We start from the raw sequence: 23,151 nt of genomic DNA, 5'->3' as shown, positions 1-23,151 counted from the left end.
ACGGCACGCCGAAATACTCCGAAACTGAAACATTCCATTTCAATTCAAAAAACGAAACACCTACCAAAATGAAATTGACAACCTTGGGCCTAACCTCTATTGACATATACTTGGATAAAAAAAATTTAATCATGTATATGATTTTTTATTTATTTTATTAAATATATGCATCAAATTTTTATTCATAATAAAAAAGAATCTCAATCTAAATAATGTAGAGAAATTGCTCACACTTTTTTTTTGTTTAAAAATAATTTTTTATCCAATCTGCTATAAATTGTGAGCAAGTTAGCTAGTACAGCTAAAGCCAGAATTTGGCTAGCAACAATCCTAATTCATTTGTAACGTATCCGCATCTCCAATCTACATTCCTTATTCTCCTGACCCACTTGGCTACATATAAGCCCACTTGGCTCACTTTATAGCCATAACTTAAAAAGGCCTATAAATCCAAATAAAAAATATATTTTTTTCCCGGGTAAACTCTATTTCTCATCCACCACTTGTTTCTCTTAGAAACGACCATCCATGGCTATAGCTTCCGCCTCTCTTCTCTCTCTCGACTCTCATGTCTCATCCGCATCTTCTTTGCACCGTTCCCCTCACAGAGCTAGACCGTTTTCACGAAGAAAATCCTGGCTTCTTGTCCGAGCAAGAAATAAGAAAACCAACTCTTTGTCAGTCATTGAAGCTAAAATAAGTACCGATGATGTTAGTGAAGAAGACATTGTCATTGTGGGTGCTGGGATTGCTGGACTTGCCACTGCAGTGTCTCTACAAAGGTTATATCATCATCCAAACCGTAGAATAACACACGAGGATGTTCTGAACTAATTGAATTTATTATTTTAGCTTTTTTATAAAAAAAAAAAATTAGAAGGTGAATGGTTTAAATGGCTGCTAATTGACTAGCTAATTAATTTGAGACTACTATATAGGCTCGGAGTTCGGTCATTGGTGCTTGAGCAAGCAGAATCACTAAGAACTGGTGGGACCTCACTTACCCTTTTCAAGAATGGATGGAGGGTACTGGATGCCATTGGGGTTGGAAGTGACCTTAGGAGCCAATTTCTTGAAATTCAAGGGTATATCTTCCATTTCTGGTTCGAATTATATATGCTAGTTGACCATCATTACTTCTGTTGTTAATCCACAAACTGTTAGAAATTGCTTGAAGGACTCGATTGTTGCATTCTCTGTTATTTACTGATAGGTAAATTCTCCAATGTGTATTCAGTTAGATATATGTTAGTAGTAAATCGGACTTCTAATTTGGACTTGTCTAAGTTGCTGAGCAAACCATAAACTTAACCACATACATGAAAACATTCCTTTGCAAATACCACGATGGCCGAGGACGATCCTTCAGGATACATGTTTCATAACAAAATGGATCATTTTGGTGTTTAATTTCCTGGATGAAAACGCAAGTACATATAGTTAGGTTTGTTCTGTTATGCTTGCTATTTTGCGGAAATGGTTTTTGCACTTTGAGGCAGGTAATTTATGGTCTGCCTTGAAGGGCTGGGTTTCTAGCTTACTGTATATCCTCCCTTCTTCTACCAAAGAAGAAATAAGCCAATTCCTGGCAATAAATTTTCCCAACATTGAAAACTTCTTCCATGCCTTTGTTATTCTCTCCTGAGCTTGTTCTTAGCTCTACAGGATGGTGGTGAAGTCAGACGATGGAAGGGAACTGCGTTCCTTCACATTCAAAGATGAAGATGAGAGGTATTGGTTTTTTCAAAAGCATGGACTTCCCCTTTTCTTTTAGTCTTAAAAAGGAAGTAATTTTTGGGTTTTTTCATAACATTATCGCACAGCCAAGAAGTTCGAGCGGTAGAGAGGAAAATACTTCTAGAGACTCTTGCCATTAAGCTGCCATCAGCAGCAGTTCAGTTCTCTTCAGGGCTAGCAAGGATGGAGAGAAGAGAAAATGGGAAAATGCTTCTGGAACTTGTGGACGGCACTAGGCTACTTGCAAAGGTTAATCAATTTCAATATCTTGTTAAATTTACTGTATGCGAAGCTGAGAGCTTAGTCCTGGCCTAACTAAGACTTACTGGCCTTGTCAATTGGTCATGCTTCTTGTCTGCCTCTACATTTACAAATAATAAGAAACGAGCTGTGATTTCACCAGAATTGAAATGAGCACTGTACCGAATGATCAATTCCATTATCGTGCTTAGATGAGCGTTTCATGAACTATAATCATTTCGACATGAATGCAGGAGAAAGTTATATATAGAAAATAAATAAACACCAGTTTACACCATATGTATTATCTAATCTGTGCTTACTTTATACCTTCAACAGATTGTTATTGGCTGTGATGGCATTCGGTCTCCAGTTGCAAAGTGGATGGGGTTCTCCGAGCCCAGGTATGTAGGGCACTGTGCATTCCGAGGGCTTGGATTTTATGCCAATGGGCAGCCGTTTGAACCACGAGTGAATTATGTCTACGGGAGGGGATTGCGTGCTGGATATGTTCCAGTTTCTCCTACAAAAGTGTACTGGTTTATCTGCTTCAACAGCCCATCTCCAGGTCAGTGATCCTAATCCTGGTGATCTGCTTTTAATTCATTGAAATGCTGAATCTTCACTTAAGGAAGTTGGTAAGTTGAGATAGAAACATGATTTTTAGCCCGAGAAAATAAAGCACGCTTTTGGTTAGTGCAATCAAAGTTCCTTCTACCAATGGTTCTTTTTTTTCTGAACTCTTCACTGATGTCATTTAGATGATGTGTTCATGGGGTTTCTGGTTCTACATATCACTTTAAGAAAAGCATAATGCATATCCATGAAACGTAGCTTCATTTCGTATATGATTTGACATTTTTCAACAATACTTAGGTCCAAAGACAATCGACCCATCTGTGTTGAAGAAACAGGCTAAAGAATTAGTCAAGAACTGGCCATCTGAGCTGCTAAACTTAATAGATCTAACCCCAGATGAAACAATCAGTAAAACTCCTCTGGTGGATCGTTGGCTGTGGCCAGCCATAAGCCCTCCCCCATCAACCGGAACGACTGTGTTGGTTGGAGATGCTTGGCACCCAATGACTCCTAATCTGGGGCAAGGTGCTTGTTGTGCATTGGAGGATGCAGTAGTTCTAGCAAGAAAACTTGCAAATGCAATCAACTCTGGACCCACATCTGTAGAGGATGCTATGCAGTCATATGGAATCGAAAGATGGCCTCGTGTCTTTCCTTTAACCGTACGAGCCAATCTTGTGGGGTCACTTTTGCAGTGGGAGAACCCGGTTGTCTGTTCTTTTCGGAACAATGTAGTCATACCTAAGCTAGTTAGGCTTGGTCCAATTTTGGAACACACAAACTTTGAATGTGAACCTTCGCTAAAAAGACAAACTTCTGAAGTCCCAAAGCAACAATGACGCAATAAAGAACAACAGGGAGGATTGACCATCATAGCTGCCAGCAAAATCTCTCTCTCCATTGTATAGAGACCCTTTTACACTTCATTTTACAGATGAATTGTCACTTTGAGTTCATAATGTTTACAGCATTTAGTGTCATCCTAATATATAGCTATGCAAAGAATTTTCTTGTGTATTTTTCCCTTTTTTATCTGATAAGTTAGTAAGGCAATGGTGTTTGCCCATCTTATGTCTAGCTCCCTCATTTTCGAGAAGAACTCCTCGCAAGTTTGAAGGACAAATTACTTCGAATAGGAAAAGTAAGTGTTTGGTAGCACAGATGCTATGTGACAAGTTACACGAGTAAAAGTTAAATCACCCCTTCTACAGAAAATTTAATGACAGAAATTATCCTATGAGGACAGTTTAGGCATTTTGAAGGATCTGATGGTTATCATTACAAAATGACTTCTCCAAGTCTCAATTAGATTTGATGAAAAGGATTTTTAAAAAAAAATAATTTTTTTTATTTTTTTCTTTACTTTAAATTAATTATTTTTAATTTTCAGTTTATTTTAATATATTAATATTAAAAATATTTTTTAAAAAAATAAAAAATATATATTATTTTAATATATTTTTCAATAAAAAATATTTTAAAAACAATTATCTCGTAAAAAAAAAAGAAAAAAAAAAAAGAAGGAAGAACACCCAGGACAGTTGCTCTTTCGGCTCTTCCTAACGCTAAGATTAGTCTTGACTCGTATCCGTCAACAGAAATGTCGCTGTGGCCACTCCAAAATTTTCAAACTTCAACATTAACCATTGTCCACAATTAAAAATATTTTCTTGAATTTGGACCCCTGCTAATAGAACTTTCAAATTTCCATGCTAAATTGTTTACTAATATTTTCAGTTCAAGCTATTTTTAATGTTTAAATGACATGTAATACCTAGGAAAACTAACAGCATGATTTAAGACCTAACAATGACAAAATTAGGTAGCATGAGGGTGAAAATAGCAAAACAGATTATAAGAGGACCAAGCTGAGAAAAGATTGTAGGTAAGGAAACCAAATGCGCCATTAAGCCTCCTTAATTATGAGATTGATACCCTGCAATTTTATTTTTATTTTTATTTTTTTTACTTCAACCTTAAACACTTCTTTTGTTAAAATAATGTAATTTAGTTCTTTTCTCCTCATCTTATTAATGTAATTTGGTATCTAATTTATAGAGATTGTATACACTAATGCAGGAATTACAGTGAGCTAAATATAGAAGAATACAAGTCTGTTGGCTAGAATTCTGCAGCACAAATTATGGTAATCAGAGGCACTAGTCCTGGTAAGAATCATCATGATTGTAGGCCGGAGTCCGGTGGATTTGCTTGAGAGTAATCTGCCTTGATACCACCTTCCTCCATAATTGTAGCCGGCACCAGGCTCCAATCCGAGCTCTTCGGAAGATTGTTTGGGGTGCCCTTCGCTTCTTTTCTTCTTTTGGCCACGAGGAAAGCCAGCCAGCAACCTGTTCCATGAATAACACCATTGCCGACGTTATCCATTCTCAAATCCTTGGCTCTGCCAAAAAATTAATTAAACTGCGTGATCAGAAAACGATCTAATTAAAGAATAATACGCGCATACTTTAATCAATATAATGGTTTTTATACAGCAATTTAAAAATTTACTATCCGTCTCTAAACTACGATAATTCTGTGGAAGCCATATCAGTTGAAAAATTTACAGTCACTGCACTGCTCATCCTCGGATAAGAGAAAATCATGTACCGTTCAATGCATGGGATTCTAGCAGTCACGTAATTATTCAGTATGATAAAAGATTAGGAAAAAAATAACAAATGGGTTAACTAACAAAACAAAAGGAAAGGGAAGGAAAACAATTTCCACATACAAATCTGTGATACAAGATAGTGTGACCTCCGTAGCATTGAGAAATCTGATTTTTGAAAGCCCAGGTCAGAACAGAGGATAAAAATAGGCAAAAGGGTCACAGGGAAGTTAGTATAAACACCAGGATTGACTAAGAACAAGAGGCAAATGAAAGAAATTTTTTTAAAAAAATGTTAAATTCTGCAATCCCAAAGATGAAAGAAACTATTGTTCGACAAATCTTCTTCCATAAAATCTCATCAACCAACAAAAAGATGAAATTGTATTAACACAAATAATTTGGGATTTATTTAATTAAATGTATGTATAGATTTTTTATTTATAATTTGAATTTTTATTGTAAAAAACACATTTGAAAATTTTACTTATTTATTTTAAAAAAAAATATTCGAGCAGCGGCGATGGGTTAAATAACTAGTGTATTCCTAAAACAGTTCGTTTTATAGATTTTGCAACCATTCTCAGTCTAACAGCAACCTTTAAGCTAATTGGTTAGTTAACAAGATAGCATCGCTGTACAGGTAAGAACATGAATTGAATAAAAATGTTTAGATTGATTAAAGAATAAAGCTGTAAATAAAGCAATCAATCAGTCACTGTATCGTTTGAGAAAATAAACAAAAGGGAGGGTAACAAAATAGAAAGAAGAGAGGACTTGAGTACCTGGGGAGTTGGAGAAGAACCAGAGGATGATGGCACAGAGAACAAGAAGGAGAGGGATGACATGGATTGCATACTCAGCAGATCTGAGACGAGACTTTTCCTTCTTTCCAATGTGAGAAAGTGGATCGTACGTGGGAAGTTCTTGTTGATCTGTGTCTGTGCTTGCGTTCTTGAACAACTCTTCAGTCACTCTGGAACTGTTCGATGATCTCTGCATCTTGTGAATTAGTAAGAGAGAGGATGGGGGAGAGAGGGAGGTAGGGAAGCAGAGAGAGATGGAGATGGATGCACGCAATTGAGTTTTTCTTTTCTGTTCTTTTCTTATCTTTTCGTTTTTTTGGACGTACGTTGCGCTTCTAAAAGAGGGTTACTTGCGCCTATTTGCGTTATAATATGTTTTTTAAATTATCTTTTATTTAAAAAAAATAATGATTTTTAGGTGTTTTTATAGTGATTATAATGAGTTGATTTTAAAAATAAAAAATATAAATTATTTTAATATATTTTCAATTAAAAATCATCTTATATCACAATACAAAACACATACAAAATAAATTGAGACTTTAGAAAAAGCATTTTCAATGTGAGAAAAAACATGTAAATTTGTTTTTAAATAAAATTTTAAAAATATACATGGAAAAAATGATATAAGTAAAGTATCAAAGTTCTTTTAAAAAAATATATCGATATGATAATTAACTGATTTAAATATTAATTATCACATTAATATATATTAACATATGTAAACATTAAAATAAAAAAAAAAAACTAAACTAAAACAACTAAATAATCCATTATGGATGGTTAGATAATTAATGGTAGATTGCAATAGTATTTTTTGGGTCTTTTTTTCATTATCAAATTTTTTCTTTTTAATTTAATTATTTAATGTTGTATTGATTGAGATTTAAAATTAATAATTTATTTGTATTTGTTTTTTATATGATTACCAAGAATTTAGGAGTGAACTCGTTATCATATTAGTGCTTGGTTTAATAATAAGAGATTATATTTGGTTATTTTCAAGGAATTAAAAGTGAGGAGACCAAAATTAAAGGAAGTAAAAAATAGCTTGCCTTTTATTCTTGTAAAAAAGGGGTCAAATGTGGCCCTTTTTTTCTATTTTTAGCCCTTTAGTAATTAATTTTTTTCTTCTTTTCAATTAGATCTTTTAATGTTGGGTTGATTAGGATTTGAAGCTGATAATTTGTTTTGATATTTTTTATATGATTATATTGATCATAAAATCCCATCTTTCCTTTTTTTTTGTACTTGGTTTCACAAAAAAAATAATCTAATTTTATTGTCCAAGAGGATTGAAAATGAGAGGACTAACATTATATATGGTGAAATATTTGAAGTCCCTTTAAAAACAAATTAATTGACAGGGCCTTTGTGCCTTTTTTGTAAAAAAATCATTTTTGATCCTTTTAGTTTTAAAATTATATTTTTAGATCCAAAACTTTATTTTTTTTTTATTTTGGTCATTGAACTTGAGAAATGAAAGAGAGTTACTGAATTACAACAAATAAGAAAAAAAATTGACAAATAATTATTTTTCAGCAACGAAACTTGTTATTCTTGGTATTAGTGAGTTCAATTTGCTCAGGAACATTCCATTTTGGTTTTCTTTTTAATTTACCTTACTCAAAATAATATATCAAACTTATTTTGATTTGTGTTGATTTTTTTTTAAGCAATTAAATGGTGATTTAATACCAAAAAATAGAGTTTTCCAAGTCCTTCAAATGTTTCCTAGTTGTTTTGAGCTAGAAAAAATAGGTTTTTAATTCTAAAGGACAATTGCCTGATTTTCCAGCCACTAATAGTAGGCGGAAATTGTGACAATAGGAAATGTGTAGCCTGTTATTTGTTTTATTAGATGGGTTTCAGAGTAATCATTTTCGGTTTGATTTGATTTTTATAAAAAAAAATTAATTAAACTGAATTTTTTTATTTAAAAAACCAAAACTGGTTCAAACCGACCGGTTTTGGCTCGGTTTTTTTTCTAGTTTGAGTTCGGTTCGGTTCAGTTTTTTCGGTTTCAAGCTTATAAAATTGAAACCAAACCGAACCGGTCGGTTTTTTCAAAATTTTAATCGGTTTTTTTTTCATAGTTCGGTTTTTTCAGTTATTTTTTTTCTGATTTTTTCTATTTAATCGATTTTTTTGCTCACCTCTAATGGGCTAAAAAAAAAGAAATAACAGAGCTATCCTAAACCTGCAAGTGGCTTTGTTTTGTGTTGATTTTCATTTGATTTTTTTCACCTTTATTTATTTTTCTTTTTAATATTCTCCTTCAATATTTTATTTATTTTGATTTGATTATATATATATTTTTAATTTTTATGTGATATAATTAAACAAAAAAATAGTTTCAAAAAAAAAACAAGGCTATTACATGATGTGAAGTTCATCACTACACTCACGTATTATATAATAAAATAAAAAATAATTTTAAAAAATAAAACATGTTAGAATCTTAGCCCAAGTTCATGATTTTGGTAGGTTAGGTCATGAAACCCAGATCAATATAATAATTTATGATCTTAGTATTAAAAAAAATTATGTCATCTTTGGATTTTGGTTTTTTTTACTTCAAAATTCCTTTGGTATTTTTTACTTCAAAATTAATCTCATTCCACGAATGTAGGCCTAAAACTTATGGTACTTTTATAAATGAAATTAATCGATGTCACTAGACCATTTCTATAGTTATTTGAAAGTTCTATAACCATGGTGTCTTCAGAGTTATAAATTGTTAAATATTTTTATTTATTGTATTATAATAATTTATCTTATCACTCATTAACTTAATTAATTATCTCGTAACACTAATACTATTGAATATTTTTATTTATCATATCATAATAAATTTTATTTATCACTCGCTAGCTTAATTAATTATCTTGTAGTTATAATTATTACTAATAATATTGTAGAATTACAACTCAAAAATACATTTTTATCTTAAAAAACGTTTTGTACAATCAAGAATAATTAAAAAAAAAACTATTTACGCTGTAAAGAAATCATTGTTTGAGTGATTACAGACTAATAAATATTTATAACAAAAATGGATGTTTTTTTTATAATGAAACTACCACTAATATAATTATTAAAACTTCTTATAATTATTAATTATTATGTTTGATGCGAAAGGGCAATTAATCAAGGGAAGGGGCAATAACAGCACGCTAATATGGGTGGAGAGTGTAGAGCACGTGGCAAGCAATAAACCAAAGGGACACGTCACAACCACTTGAAATAAATTCCGACAAAATCGAGTTCCTGCTTTAAATAAATAAAAAATCGATACAACAGAGCACAACACGTATTTGCCTCTCGGGCTCTCTCCTGAAACCCCAGTTTCTCCTCGATTCTAACCTCTCGCTCTCGCTATCCGGCGATCAACTCGTATTTTAGTTCGATTTCTCTCCGGAACCAGCAATCTAGACCCCTCATTTCTCCGGTATCTAACCCTAACTCTCGCGATTCAAACGATCCATTAACAACGCAAATCATGAATCCTGAATAGTAAGCTTTTAATCTATCACCATCAAATACTTTTAGTTAAACTCGAATTTTTTTTTTTATATATATATATAATTATGTTACATACGGATGCAATTATGCCGGATCTGAATGTAGTTAATTGATTAATTCGTTAACCTGCAATAATGCAAATTTGTTTGTTTGGTCTTTGAAATTCTTTTGGCTGGATTATGTTTTGATGATATGGTGGATTTTGATTAGTTAGATCCATGTACTTTGACTTCAGATCCGTTGACTTTTCTTTCTAATTTGTTATTGAATTGATTGCAACTTGCATATTAATTGGGAAATTATTAGAAGACAGGTGTTTTTTTTTTTTTTGTAACAAGTAATGGTTTTGATTTTAATAGGTAATTGCGAGAAGGCGTGTGTTACGATTTTACTAAGTGGAAAGAAAAAAAAAACTATGTGATTTTGATTTATTTTTTTGCAGCGATTATTTGTTCAAGCTTTTGCTCATTGGAGATTCTGGTGTCGGAAAATCATGTCTACTTCTGAGGTTTGCTGTAAGTTTCTTATATTCGTGGTTTCTTAGTTTGTTTCAATTTCATCTAAATAACATGTGAAGTTTTAAGCTCGGCGATTTGTACTTGCATATGCGTTCTTCTCAATAAATCATTCAATCCTCTGTGTCTATATTTTTGCATCCACTGCATTGTGTACCGTTTATGATGGTTCTTAATTATTTTTATATGTTTTCTTACCAGGATGGTTCATATCTGGATAGTTACATCAGTACCATTGGAGTGGACTTTGTAAGCTATTATCTTCTCTTCTTTTTTTTTTGCTTTTCCTTTTTACTTCAATAATATAATTATGAGATTGATTTTTTTTTTTTAATTCTGCTGTATTATGTAGAAAATCCGTACTGTGGAACAGGATGGGAAAACAATGAAACTCCAAATTGTAAGTTATAAGATCATATTGATGACCTTTTGAATTTTTTATCTGGATTTCAGTCTCAAAATTTGTATTGGTTTTGATTGAAATTGTATCCAACTTAAATGGCTGTATGGAGATTTTCTATCTTTCTTTTTTGCGGGTGGGGAGGGTGGTTCAAGCTTGCAGTAGTTGCAACTATCTTTGATACACAATGGTTTATTTAAGCTGCTTGTTCTATTTATCATACAAAGATATGGTGCATAGATGGCAATGTTTAAATTCCTTGGACATGACAATCTTCTATACACAATTACTAATTGTGCTTCCTGGTTAACCAATTGTGCAGTGGGACACAGCTGGACAAGAGCGTTTTAGGACAATCACAAGCAGTTACTATCGTGGAGCTCATGGAATCATTGTGAGTTTGCCTCTTCATCTCTTCCTCTCTCTCCTTGTTTACATAATACCTTACTTTTCATCTCCTTGAGAGGTTTGTCTTATTTCTGTGGCATCTTGGTTAGGTTGTTTATGATGTTACAGATCAAGAGAGCTTCAACAATGTTAAACAATGGTTGAGTGAAATTGATCGTTATGCAAGTGAAAATGTGAACAAGCTTCTAGTTGGAAACAAGAGCGATCTCACAGCCAACAAAGTCGTCTCCTATGAGACAGCAAAGGTAATTTTAGTAATGTACATTCTTTTTTGCTTTTGCATGTTAAAGTGTATTGGTTCACGTTACAATTTGACGAGTCTTGGAAGTTCTAATATGGAATTTGCATCTTTATTCAGGCATTTGCGGATGAAATTGGGATCCCTTTCATTGAGACAAGCGCAAAAAATTCCACCAATGTTGAGCAGGCTTTCATGGCTATGGCTGCAGAGATCAAGAACAGGTGCTTTTAATTTCATTCAGATATTGCCAATACGTTTTTTGAAAAATGAGATCCATTATTTACTAGCTGAACAGTTCCCACAATTAGAGGCCGTTTTGCCTTGCAAATTCAACCGACTTTTTCTTTATTGTGGGGTATTTTAACATGGGCATGTTTTAGACAATTGGCCTCTTACGTTTTTGCTCTTGTCTACCAGGATGGCAAGCCAGCCAGCCATGAACAACGCAAGGCCCCCAACAGTGCAGATTCGAGGACAGCCTGTGAACCAGAATTCTGGCTGCTGCTCATCTTAGAAGAGAGCCGTTGTGAAGTTGGCTTGTGACCTTAACCATGTTGGCATGTAAAACTAGTTCGTCTACTCCCAATCCTTTGATATGAAGGTTATTTGTTATGATTTGGTTTTCTTTGCCAGTTAACACCTTTGTTAAAACTTCCATTCTTTTAAATGTATTTGATTTTAAAAACATCTGTACAAAATAGGAGTACTGGTGAATAGCAGTATTTGCCTTGTCTTTTCTTTGAAACTTTCTTCTCTTCGTTACATAGATAGGGACTTTGTGGCTAAAATCATTTTAAAAAAAAAATATACATATAAAAAAATATTTAGGCCACAAAATTATTTGGTATTAATATTAAATCCAGGTTAATTTTGAAACTTGTCGATTCAATTCTTTTTCTAATATTGGTTTAAAATTAAATTATAAGAGGTACTTTAATATAATTTGATCAAGGTATGGACTGGTTTTGTTAATAATATTTTTAAGAAGTATTCAGATAAAGATATATTAAACTGACTGGAGTTTCATTACTTAGCATGTTAAATTCATGATGAGCTATGCTGAGTTTAAAAAAATATATATTTTAAAAAAGCTATTTATAACAAAAATATATCTAAGTTAAATCAAGCATAAACCAAGTAAAAGCTAAATGTTAGTATGTTTATCCGAGACTGTGTAAATCCAAACAATTTATAAAGATATTTAAATCCAAACAATTTCATGAAAAATGACTTATTTCTATTTATTTTTTTTTTGGTTTTTTTGCCATTTTTTGTATTGGTTAAACCTGAATGGACACCACTTACTCTGAAAATGAGTGGGCAAATTAAGATCAAAGAGATCACGTCCAAAATACCATACTCATCAACCAAATCAAGTAGTTATCATGACAATAAACCATCTACTTCACCCCCAAAAATAAAATAAAAAAGTAAAATCAGAAACGAATCCAGTTTTATTTTCTTAAAAAAAAAAACTCTAATCCTTCAATTTAAATAAATAAAGCACGAAAAACTCTTTATTCCTCCCAAACTCCTAACAACCCGCAAGATCTCAAAGCTCGCTCCTTTATGGCTAATCCATTGTTATGACGTAAGAGCTTCCCGTAACTATTACAAAGGGAAAAAGAACTCGGCTGTCTAACAGAAAGAAGGGGCAAATTGTAATTACAACTATTAAAAACCACAGCTGATGAGTCCGTTTCCAAACTCCAAAGTGAAAGCCTAAGCTCTTACAGTTTTTTGTTAGTGCTTTTTTATTTGCTACAAATATATATAATAATAACCCTTTTAGTAAATAAAACCACAAAATCCCCTTTTCAGTAGATAAAACGCTAAATTCATATAAATTACATTGCACAGTTGATAATAATTGTATTTTCAATAATTCAAAAATGTATTCATCTTGTTAAATTAGATAAAACTAGGTTATTGCCTGTGGATGGGACTTAACAAAATTTTGAACGTAAAAAAGAAAGAATGTCTATGCTATGAGGAATTCTTTTTCATTGTTATTTGTTTATCACAAGATTTTTAACCTGTTTATTTGTCAGATCTTAATTTTAAATGTATTGTTAGAGTTACATTAATATATGACTCGTTTGACTTATTAAGTAAAAGACAACATAAATAACTAGTAAAAATATAATATATTTATTTTAAAAAAAAAAGTTAAGATATTTTTTAAATATTAAAACAACGATATATTGAATTTACTTAAATTTTATAGCTTAACCCATCAAACTCGTGATCCAGATTATGAGATCTACTAAGTTTAATAATTTTTACTTAATATGGCAGCAGAAGCACACACCTAATATTTAAACCAATATAAAAATTATTAAGAATTTAAGATTATACATGTATTTTCTCTTGTTTTACACTTCATTATACATATACTAAACCAATTTTTAATTTGAATTATGATCCGCATTATTCACTGCAACTCAGTACTGTTCTCAATTCACTGTCAAACTTCCTTATTCCATCGTACTTAGTAAATGCAACTCTATCTCTTGATTTCCAAATCAACTTCAGCAAATAAACAGCTACATTTGCCGCCATATCAGGCTTAAGCTAGTCCCCGCAGATGGATTTGTCCAGCTTTAAGATCGAATGCATCATAAGTTCCAAATAGGGGAGAATATGGCTACAGCAACCTTAGTTTCTCTGCCAATTCCACCAGGGCTGATATGATCTCGTAGAAGTCAGTAGTATGCCTGTTACGACCTCTCCTTTGGAATTGATCCTTTATGGGGAATAATCATACACGTCCAACTGCAGCCGTTGGATCAAGATTTCTTCTATCTCAGTGTTCTTGTGTGTTCTACATGCACTTAAAAGCGTCCCAAATATGGCAGCATGAGATTTGAAAGGCATTTTCTCGATCAAATCTACAGCCTCCACGAACTTACCTGCCCGACCAAGAAGATCAACCATACATGTGATCAGGTTTAGCTGCAAGTCCTTAATCCCTCACCATTGAACGGAAATATTTAACGCCGAGGACTGTAAATCCAGCATGGTTACAAGCTGATAATATGGCAACAAAGTGATCCAGTCTGGCTTTATTACCTTCCTTGTGTTGATCATAACCAGAAATCATTTCATTCCAAGTGACAACATCCTTCCGTGGAACCCTCAAAAACAATTTCCAACCGTCCTCCATCACTCCACACTTACAATACATGCCAATCAACGAAGTTCCTGCGGTTGTATCATTAGACAGTGGAGACTTGCAAACTAGTTGATGCTCTTGCCTGCCCAACTGCAAAGCAGACAACTCACTACACCCTAACAAAATGCTGTTCAAAGTTGACGAATTTGGATGAATACCAAATCCCACCATTGTTCTAAAAAGCTTTACACCATCCTCAGCTCTGCAATTCTCAATACAACCTGCAATCATAGCATTCCAAGTCAATAAATTCTTCTCGGGCATCTCACGAAACAATCTTTCTGCCAATCCAATCCTCCAAAGCTTCACGTACCCAATGATCATAGCGCGGTCCGAGCCACCACTCTCTTAACTGGCGCCTTTTCAAACCAACTTTAACGCCAAATCCAGCTCCCCGCACTCTACAGACCCTGAAATCGTAGCATTCCAAGTAACTACGTTTTTCTTTGGCATTATCAAGAACTAGGTGCGTGCTGTGTCCATAAACTAATTCTACGCAAAACCGGATATCATTGCATTCCAAGAAGCTGCATCTTTAATGGGTATATCTTCAAAGAAAGGCTGAGCTGTTTCCACGTCAGAACTACATACATAACAAGCTATCATGGTTCAGGAATTTTTAACATACAGTTCCTGGGCTTCCTCAATTTCCAGCGCTTCATTGAGAAACCGGCCGAAACTGAATTCCAAGTAACTGTTGTTTTAACCGCCATATTAGTGAAAACATTAAGAGCAGAATCCAAGTCTCTGGATCTAATATAGCAAGTGATTGTCTTGTTTGATAAAATGACACCGCTAGGTTTGGCATGGCGGTCAAGCTGCGCAGTGGATTTGCTGAAAATGGCCCGACCCCATTGGGTTTTTGATTGGGTCGGCATTTTGGTTTTGGATTGTGCAAGTAGAAAGAGAAGAAGCATGGTTTTGAGGAAAGGGAGGGAAAGTGGGTTTTCTATTTTGTTGGTAAATAATACAGTTTCAGACAGGCAGTAGGATTTCAACAATTGCCTAAATATCACATACTCAGTATGCTAATTCATTCCAGTTCCTATATATCTCAGACATTTGGCGACAATATACTAAGCTGAAGCTAATACCTGAATAGCTGGGAACCTTAAAAGCAACTCATTCATTTCTTTTAAAGAAATAATGACAATAGATCAGAAACACAGCAGGAAAAATTGAAAATACTAGTAAAAATGCTGTTACCCTAAAAAAAACCAAAACTGATGCCACTAAGTCAGACACAATAACGGCTCCATATGCCCTAATTTAAACAAAAAAAAGGGGGTTATGCATGCAACATGAAAGTTGGGAAGGAATCACAGGAATAAATCTAAAATTTACACCCAAAATACTAGATGTTTGAGATGGTTTTTGACATAGGAAATCATAATTCCCATTGATAACCCTTGACTCGAACTCTTGAATTAGATCACAAGGAATTCCACAAGAGAAATCAAGAATTAGATCACAAGGAATTCCACATGAGAATCGATGTGATGATGAAAGGCTGCAAGTATCACTTGCCACCCAAGGTGGGGAACTGCCCAGGGTCTTCAATAGAGGGAGCTTCCACATCACGAGTATTGCCTCCATATCCACCCCTTCCACGGCCACGGCCTCGACCTCGACCAGGGTTGTAGTACCTGTCACCTCCAGCAGGCTTCAGGAATTCATTTATGCTGACAGCCTGCATTCAAGTAACGCCAGTTGGGCTTTCCCATCATCAATACTTGCATGGATGGATTAAAAAAGTTCTAGGTCATACAAAAAGTTATTCATCAAATAAAAAATGGATAATAAGAAAGAGCCAAGGACATATAAAACTGACAAAGTACTTTGAGGTGCATATCTTAAGATGTCAGCATATCAAAAGGAACTGAAGTTAGAGAGAACCATGATCAACATCGCACGAACAAAAACAAAAAGTTCTGACACCAAAAACACACCTTCTTGGCTCTGTCTTCTTTGTCAGCAGCATCTTTTCGTTTGTCCTTCTCAGAACCCTACAAGTTAATATGCTTGTTTAGCAATCTACCATATGAAATACAATTCCACATTCAAAGAAAGAAATGATTCTTACCAGCTTGATAAAAATTTCATCGTTGCTCTTCTTACATGACAGCTGTTGCATGGACTGTAAGTCTTTGTCCAAGCCAACTTTCCTCTCCTCAGCCTTCAGAGAAAGCAAAGCCTTCCTCTTCTCTTCAAGAACCTTCTCATACTCTTCCAGTGTCATCTCCTATTAATACAAAAGGAAAGGGATTTATTGAAAAAAATACAACAGCACAAGAAAACACACAAAATAGTTATGCATCAAAACCAGAAAGTCAATTTCAATGCACACCGAAGCTGGTCATAAGTTCAATGGACTTTGAAATTGAGCTGCATAATATCATTACAGTGATGTCATTTCATCACATAGCTTAAGTGTTTGATCTAGGATAAATGATGATTCAGGGGAGTTTGACTTTCCAGAGGAATCCAACTCAAACAGGCTAATTACCCTATAATTCTAAACTTGTTCTGAATGATAATTAATCAATATAACCAACATTTAAATTGACTGATCTCTTAATTGAGAACTCATACGTGCAGAATATGTGAAGGTTAAGTTCATAACTACAATTGAAACTGTTACAAAACGCAAGCAAAGCACAAAAACAGGATTGCTTGAACAGAAATATCTAGATCAAAAGTAGCACTTATAATAAGTAATCAATGCCTTCAATCTGTCATTTCCCAGCAAAATGAGTCCAAATATACATATATAAGAAAATTTTAACCAATAAAAGATAAGTTTTTTATTAGTGAAAATTTTAACCAATAAAATATAAGTTTTTTATCAGTGACTTTTACAAGGAAGCATGACAGAATCTTGACAATGAAGCTTCCATAAGATTGCTTATTAAATAGGAAACACGTCATCAATTTTACTGAATGTGTATGAAAGCGGTCCTTGATTGACAATATTAAACCAAGTTAAAAAAATTCATCAGTTACAAAAACTCACGATTGTATACAGAACACTTCAGAAAGATCTTGTCAAAATTTAGAGGATGAAATTAGTGATCAAGCAAACAACATTTAAGTCAGTTTTGAACCTTATATCTTCACATTAGCTAATAAATTTCGTCATAATAATCCAGCATAACAGTCATACCTCTGAAAAGTAAAAAAGTTAATAAAAATTTGAAGTTCTAGATGATAGCACTATTCCATTTATTTGTGAAGACATCCCAAGATAAGACCAGGTTTAAAAAGGAAAATTCACCTTGTCCTCAGGCTCCTTCTCTTCTGGCTCATTCGCAGCAGCATCCTTGCTGGCATCTGCAGCATCCTTGATGGCAGCTGCAGCATCCTCCTCTTCTGGCTGCTTCTCAGTAATGACACTCTTCTCGTTGTCAACAACAGGTTCCTCAGTCTCTCTGAATTCAGTTACACAAGTATACATACATGTGTGCATAGCTAAGTCATCACGTATAAAGTTAAATTTCAAAAAAAAACTGCTGGGAGCACAAAGACAGAAACTCACGGAGCAATTTCATCAGCAGGAGTTCCCCAGTTACCACGGCCAGACCCTTCGCGTTTAAGCTCATTCCTGCCATGGCAAATACAATGAAATTTTTTATGGCAAATTATAACAAGTAATGAAGGAAATTTCAAGGTCAAAACAGCATATAATAAAAATGAATATTTCAGCGATAAAATACTAACCCACGACCGGTACCGCTGTGGCGATCATACTGCCTTCTAGGGCGTTCACCTTCTCCAGCTTCCCCATTGCTATAACCACCACGGCGACCACCACGGAAACCACCACGAGGGGCACCATAGCCACGCCTCTCAGACGTTCTCCCAGCCTCTCCATCTTCAGATGGTCTGGATCCTCCAGAAAAACCATTGCCAATGAAGGTCGTTTCATTGTTATTTGATTCTCTGTTAAATCTGCCACCGCGACCGCGACCACGCCCATAGCCACGCCCTTCTCCACGGCCTCCTCCACGTCCACCTTCATTCTTTGCCTCCCTCACTGGTTGAGAAGATAAAAGACCCGTATTAAGAACATGAAATACAACTCCAACATTAATCAGTGCCACCTGTCAGCCTGTGCTACCAATCCATGAAATAACAAAGAACGCAATAAAAGGTGACAAAAGAAAGTAATTTTAAAAACACAAAAGAAATACTCCGTTAAATATTTATCAAAAATAGAGAGAAAAAATGGCCAGGAGCTACCTAACAGGGGTATTTGGGTGGAGTCAAGCAACAATTTTATCTTCCAACAATCAAAACAAGATTAAACAATCATCTAGAACTCCACCATTAACAAACATTACAGGGATAAGTAAGCAAACAGGTGATCAGCTGACAAACCAACATTCAAGAAATAACGAAACACCAACAGATTCAATAAACATGTCCTCCCTTCTCTTATATTCCCTTCATCCCTCAACAACCAGAACAATTTAACACTATTAGGCGTACTCAAAGAAAAATAAAGTTAAAACAACTATTCAATTAACAATTTCAATAAATTTACCACTTTTCCCTTCATGTTCTAGCATTCAAACATAAAAACAAAACAAAAACCAACGTAAATAAAAAAAAAAGGCTCAGTACTTTAAACACCTCCAAAGCAAATTTCTTCGTTAATGAATCAAGAGCAACAAATTTAATCAACACAAACAACGGTTAGTAAATCGAAGCTCACCAGCTTGTGCAGGGGGAGCAGGCTTGGTGGGAAGCTTAGCAGGCTGAGAAGCAGGAGCAGCAGCGGACTTATCCGCCTTCTTGGGCTTCTCGGCCGCCTTAAGCTGAGCAGCGGCGACGAGTTGAGAAAGGTCCTCATTGTTGTCATCGTCACAAAGGATATCAAAAGGGTTCGCTGTTGCCATTTGTCTCTTTGAGTTTCTGATAAGCACAGATAAATATATAGTCCTTCAGCTTGTTTACCTTCAAACAGCAAAAGACCCTATTGATTGATTAAAGCCATTATTTATTGAGAGTAGTTGAAGGCTAGGAGTGTTTGGGAGGTTAGAAAATAAGAGGGAAAATACGAGGGAGCGAGAAGAGTGACTTGCGTTGGAACCCTAGTCAATGCGGCAGAGAGAAGATGAGAGTGTTAGAGTAGAGAAACCTAATCCTTAAAAACCCTAGTACGCAATGTTAGTGTAAGGAAGGGTGTATGTTTATCATGTGTGCTTGCCGTCTTTGTTTATTTTAAGCCCCACTGATGTAAATTTGACATCTCTTTTTTTAAGCTCCATTATGTTTTTTTATGTGTTAATATAAAAAAATTAAAAAAAATTAATATATTTATAATTAAAAAATACTTAAAAAAATATCATGATACTAAACACACAATAAGTAAAAGATTTTTTTAGAAAAGATTCTACTGTTTTTGGTAATTTCTTGACTTTTTTAATTATTTTATTAAGAGAATAAAATAAGAAGTATAAGAAAATAAAATAAATAACGTTTATACAAATTTGATTAGTTAAATTAATTGAAAAAATCAATGTAGATTATTAAATTAAATAAAGAAAGAAAAATATTCGATATTTGATGATTGATTAAAATAGATAAGATGTTTGGTTTAAATTTTATGTTAATTTTTTTAAAAAAAAATACCGCGTAATTTGTTATAATAGCCTTGAAAATAACTCACTAGGATGATCCCTAGGATAACAACCATAGGTCAAATCACATTAATAGAGCATGTTAGGGGCATTGTGAGGTGTTCGGTATGAAGATTTTTAAATGAATTCCTATCAAGTAGGTTGTAATAAATGATACAGTAGTAATTGTTTTTTAAATTGTTTTTATTTGAATATATATTAAAATTATATTTTTTTATTTATTTTTAATATTTACATATTAAAATAATTTAAAAATATATATAAAAAAAATATTCAGGTTTTTATCGAACAGTGATCGTTAATTAAAACCAGGTTCCTCCTCGAATAATCCGCAAAGCCAGCCTTCAATACAAGTCTGTTTGGAATGGTTTGGAATTGTCTGGTTTAAAGTATTTTTTAAAAAATATATTAAAATAAATATTTTTTTAATTTTTAAAATTATTTTTAATATGAGCACATCAAAACAATCTAAAAATATTAAAAAATTATTTTAAATAAAAAAATTCAAAATTTTTAAGAATGAATTGTCACTGCGTTTCAAATACACTTTTTATTTAATAAATTTTTATAGGTGCTAGTCCTCGAAGTTAAGAAGGAAGCATGTATGTTAGTTATGGGCTGTGAACAAAAAAACTACACATGGATATTTACAATCAGTTGTAAAAATATTGATTATTTTTAATTTTATTTTTCACCATTTGCATATATAAATTATACCCTTAACATTATCTATGGTATTTTATTTTACCATTCCATCCACTTTTCATCCATGTTGATTAACAAAATCTATTGAATATCAACCCAGGAGCTTTGGAACTAGAGATTTACTAAGTTTCTCAGTATAATTATTATTTTTTTATCAATAATGTTTCGATTTAGATATTATAGCATGAAGTGTGTTTACTCTATCAAATCATATTTGTTCTCAACACTATAGTCATTAATTTTTTAAATAAGATTTGAAACTTTTTTCAAATCTCATTTTACCATACACAAGAATTTACAATCGATACTATTTGAGAAAAGATGGAACATTTTCTCTAATTCACTTAGGATGGTGAATCATCTTTTAATTACTTAAATACCTTTATATAATTCATGTTGTACTCAATATTTATTTATTTGTTACCCTTGATTTGAATAACGAGTAACAGAATCAAAACATAACAATCCTTATATAAGATAACTTAGTGATCTCAAATATAAGAATCACGTACACAACTATCATTTGAGTCTTTCTATAGACACAAATAATCTCTCCATATAAAATTCTCATGAGGATCAGTTCAGTATACATGTTATTCGACAAACACCTACATATTAGTTCTAGATATCCCTCATACCTCATCTTATGATAACAACTGCTTCAGTTCATAAAAGAAATAATATAATGTACATGAGTTTCAACAATTCTAATTAATTTTCAATTTTAATAAATCGTGGATCAAAAACATTTAAGAACAATGATATATTATTTTAAATACGATGAAACAATCAGATTAAAAGAAAAATTTTAAAAAAACAAATAAGGACTTATCATTTGTCAATGAGTCATGATATAAATTTCTTATCCTCTTGATTATTTGTATATATGCTTATTGAAAAGAGATATATAATATTTGACTCCATGTTTCTTTATGATTATCTTGATTATACTTTTGTGGAATAAATAATTTGAATTGGTTGATCTGTTATCTCGAAAATGTTTTTTTAATAATGACACATACTTGATATATATTTTGTAGCATTATATTTATGTCATCATTGCATACAATATGAGGAGAAATACATATGTTGTCATGATTGAAAGTATTCATGTGCAAATTGATATGATTAATGAGTTGCAATTAAGTTTTTTAACAATAATCTTGAAGAGTTATACTTTTAACTTGTTTTATACTTAAAAGTTAAGGTGTTTTAAACTTAACATTTAATTTGATTTATCCTATATGCTTAAAGCTTATGATCATGCTTGGATCTTTATGTTTCTATATGGTGAGATAACCATTTATTTATTTGAATGCCTATATAAACATGCATTAATAATTAAGTTAAATAATGATTGAATAAAAAGTAAAGACATGTGTAAGAGCTAGGATAAGTAACTTTACTTAATTAATATGACACATATATATTTGCATATTGCACAAGCTTTGTGATGATTTAGATAAATTTCAAGAGATTGTAATCATTTAGGGAAATCATCAAAGAACCAGGGCATGAATATATAAAGTGATGCCATAACATTTTCTGATTTCAAACAAGAATCTTTAGATAATAATGACTTTCAATTTTAAAGATCAAGATCTTGTAAAAAAGGTTTTGTCAAATAACTTTTAATTTATTTAGGAATCATTTTTCATATATATAAAACCTAGACAAACCCAAAAAGAACACAAGAAAACTAAGAAAATACCGAAGTACACAAAACAAAAGAATTTTCCTAATTCCTAAATTAGTCTAGCCAATTTAGGAAATAGGTTACTGTTTTAAGAAACAATCTAATTGGTTTGTAAAATGGTTTAACTATTTTTCTAAAAATTTCAAAATTTACCCAGCAACTTTAAAATGATATAATCGGTTCCAATAAGGGTATATTTGATTCTCTAATGGACATAAATATTTTAAAAGTTATGACCAACGACTAGTTTGATTTTTAGCCCTATAAATACTCTTCGGCAAAATGAAGTAGAACATCCAAGACAAAGTTTTGATCATACTCTCACTCTTAACAACCTCTTGCAACCATAGTTTTACTCTTGATTTTTCATAAAACAAAGGTTGGGTTGTTATTGGCAACATTCTTTCTAGTGCTTTGTTTGTATTCCATTCAACTCTATTAAGAGAGTAATATTTTAGAAAGTGTAAATGACACTAAAGCACTTGAGAAAGTTTTATAAAGGCTATTAAAGTTGTTTGATACTTTTCAATTTACAAGTATTGGTGAGAAATGGGTTGCTAATCAAAAGATTAGGTGTTAGGTTCGATCCTTAGCCTGTAAAAGGATTTGGTTTAATCTTGAGCCTATAAAAGGATTAAGAAAGGTTTCATTACTTGACATGTGAAAAAGATTGTGTAAAAATTTGATCTTATCCGTGAAGTAGATCAAGTTAGTGTTAGTGAAACTCTTAAATGATGGTTTAAGAAGAGGAGTAGGCGATTTTCCAAGCCTCTATAAAAATCTCGGTACATATTCTTTTAACTATCTCTTATATTTTTTTGTGATCGTCTTGGAGCGTTGATTGTACTGATGCTTATTTAAATTTGTC

The 23,151-nt window shown here is 32.8% G+C and overlaps 5 protein-coding genes across 5 annotated transcripts; 2 read left to right on the top strand and 3 right to left on the bottom strand.

Annotated features, from left to right (window-relative positions):
• Positions 1 to 466: 466 nt before the first annotated feature.
• On the top strand, positions 467 to 3,573 carry LOC133680982 (monooxygenase 2-like). Its single transcript, XM_062104055.1, has 6 exons — positions 467 to 782; positions 939 to 1,085; positions 1,666 to 1,731; positions 1,824 to 1,986; positions 2,317 to 2,545; positions 2,854 to 3,573. Exons 1-6 carry the CDS (start codon positions 529 to 531, stop codon positions 3,393 to 3,395), a joined length of 1,401 nt encoding a protein of 466 aa, XP_061960039.1. The 5' UTR covers positions 467 to 528; the 3' UTR covers positions 3,396 to 3,573.
• A 967-nt stretch (positions 3,574 to 4,540) lies between these two features.
• On the bottom strand, positions 4,541 to 6,308 carry LOC133680983 (uncharacterized). The gene is made up of 2 exons (XM_062104056.1): positions 5,956 to 6,308; positions 4,541 to 4,907 (listed from the first exon to the last, which is right to left on the bottom strand). The coding sequence occupies exons 1-2, from the start codon at positions 6,170 to 6,172 to the stop codon at positions 4,735 to 4,737; spliced, it is 390 nt and encodes a 129-aa protein (XP_061960040.1). The 5' UTR covers positions 6,173 to 6,308; the 3' UTR covers positions 4,541 to 4,734.
• Positions 6,309 to 9,252: 2,944 nt separating this feature from the next.
• On the top strand, positions 9,253 to 11,810 carry LOC133689808 (GTP-binding protein YPTM2-like). The gene is made up of 8 exons (XM_062109866.1): positions 9,253 to 9,492; positions 9,944 to 10,016; positions 10,218 to 10,265; positions 10,369 to 10,416; positions 10,739 to 10,810; positions 10,914 to 11,069; positions 11,183 to 11,286; positions 11,483 to 11,810. The coding sequence occupies exons 1-8, from the start codon at positions 9,479 to 9,481 to the stop codon at positions 11,577 to 11,579; spliced, it is 612 nt and encodes a 203-aa protein (XP_061965850.1). The 5' UTR covers positions 9,253 to 9,478; the 3' UTR covers positions 11,580 to 11,810.
• Positions 11,811 to 13,813: 2,003 nt separating this feature from the next.
• Positions 13,814 to 15,118, bottom strand: LOC133681676 (pentatricopeptide repeat-containing protein At4g16835, mitochondrial-like). The gene is made up of 3 exons (XM_062104789.1): positions 14,869 to 15,118; positions 14,138 to 14,461; positions 13,814 to 14,037 (listed from the first exon to the last, which is right to left on the bottom strand). Exons 1-3 carry the CDS (start codon positions 15,116 to 15,118, stop codon positions 13,814 to 13,816), a joined length of 798 nt encoding a protein of 265 aa, XP_061960773.1.
• Positions 15,119 to 15,339: 221 nt separating this feature from the next.
• On the bottom strand, positions 15,340 to 19,377 carry LOC133673759 (RGG repeats nuclear RNA binding protein A-like). Its single transcript, XM_062094652.1, has 7 exons — positions 18,955 to 19,377; positions 17,958 to 18,273; positions 17,776 to 17,841; positions 17,515 to 17,668; positions 16,324 to 16,482; positions 16,190 to 16,246; positions 15,340 to 15,930 (listed from the first exon to the last, which is right to left on the bottom strand). Exons 1-7 carry the CDS (start codon positions 19,136 to 19,138, stop codon positions 15,760 to 15,762), a joined length of 1,107 nt encoding a protein of 368 aa, XP_061950636.1. The 5' UTR covers positions 19,139 to 19,377; the 3' UTR covers positions 15,340 to 15,759.
• Positions 19,378 to 23,151: the final 3,774 nt, after the last annotated feature.

This window comes from Populus nigra, chromosome 1 (assembly GCF_951802175.1).
Source record: "Populus nigra chromosome 1, ddPopNigr1.1, whole genome shotgun sequence".
NCBI classification, from domain to species: domain Eukaryota; kingdom Viridiplantae; phylum Streptophyta; class Magnoliopsida; order Malpighiales; family Salicaceae; genus Populus; species Populus nigra.
This window is presented reverse-complemented; position numbering and strand designations above follow the sequence as displayed.

Excerpts from the sequence above, each read along its gene's own strand:
- LOC133680982 (XM_062104055.1), top strand. The coding sequence starts at position 529 with ATGGCTATAGCTTCCGCCTCTCTTCTCTCTCTCGACTCTCATGTCTCA. Across the intron at positions 783-938 it reads ACTGCAGTGTCTCTACAAAG|GCTCGGAGTTCGGTCATTGG; the intron begins GTTATATCATCA and ends ACTACTATATAG. Across the intron at positions 2,546-2,853 it reads CTTCAACAGCCCATCTCCAG|GTCCAAAGACAATCGACCCA; the intron begins GTCAGTGATCCT and ends AACAATACTTAG.
- LOC133680983 (XM_062104056.1), bottom strand. The coding sequence starts at position 6,172 with ATGCAGAGATCATCGAACAGTTCCAGAGTGACTGAAGAGTTGTTCAAG. Across the intron at positions 4,908-5,955 it reads GTTCTTCTCCAACTCCCCAG|GTTGCTGGCTGGCTTTCCTC; the intron begins GTACTCAAGTCC and ends TTCATGGAACAG.
- LOC133689808 (XM_062109866.1), top strand. Across the intron at positions 10,017-10,217 it reads GTCTACTTCTGAGGTTTGCT|GATGGTTCATATCTGGATAG; the intron begins GTAAGTTTCTTA and ends TTTTCTTACCAG. Across the intron at positions 10,811-10,913 it reads GTGGAGCTCATGGAATCATT|GTTGTTTATGATGTTACAGA; the intron begins GTGAGTTTGCCT and ends CATCTTGGTTAG.
- LOC133681676 (XM_062104789.1), bottom strand. The coding sequence starts at position 15,118 with ATGCCGACCCAATCAAAAACCCAATGGGGTCGGGCCATTTTCAGCAAA. Across the intron at positions 14,462-14,868 it reads ATTGAGGAAGCCCAGGAACT|GTTGTATTGAGAATTGCAGA; the intron begins GTATGTTAAAAA and ends CTATGATTGCAG. Across the intron at positions 14,038-14,137 it reads TTATGATCAACACAAGGAAG|GGATTAAGGACTTGCAGCTA; the intron begins GTAATAAAGCCA and ends TTCAATGGTGAG.
- LOC133673759 (XM_062094652.1), bottom strand. The coding sequence starts at position 19,138 with ATGGCAACAGCGAACCCTTTTGATATCCTTTGTGACGATGACAACAAT. Across the intron at positions 17,842-17,957 it reads CACAGCGGTACCGGTCGTGG|GAATGAGCTTAAACGCGAAG; the intron begins GTTAGTATTTTA and ends TTGCCATGGCAG. Across the intron at positions 17,669-17,775 it reads CCTGCTGATGAAATTGCTCC|AGAGACTGAGGAACCTGTTG; the intron begins GTGAGTTTCTGT and ends AACTGAATTCAG.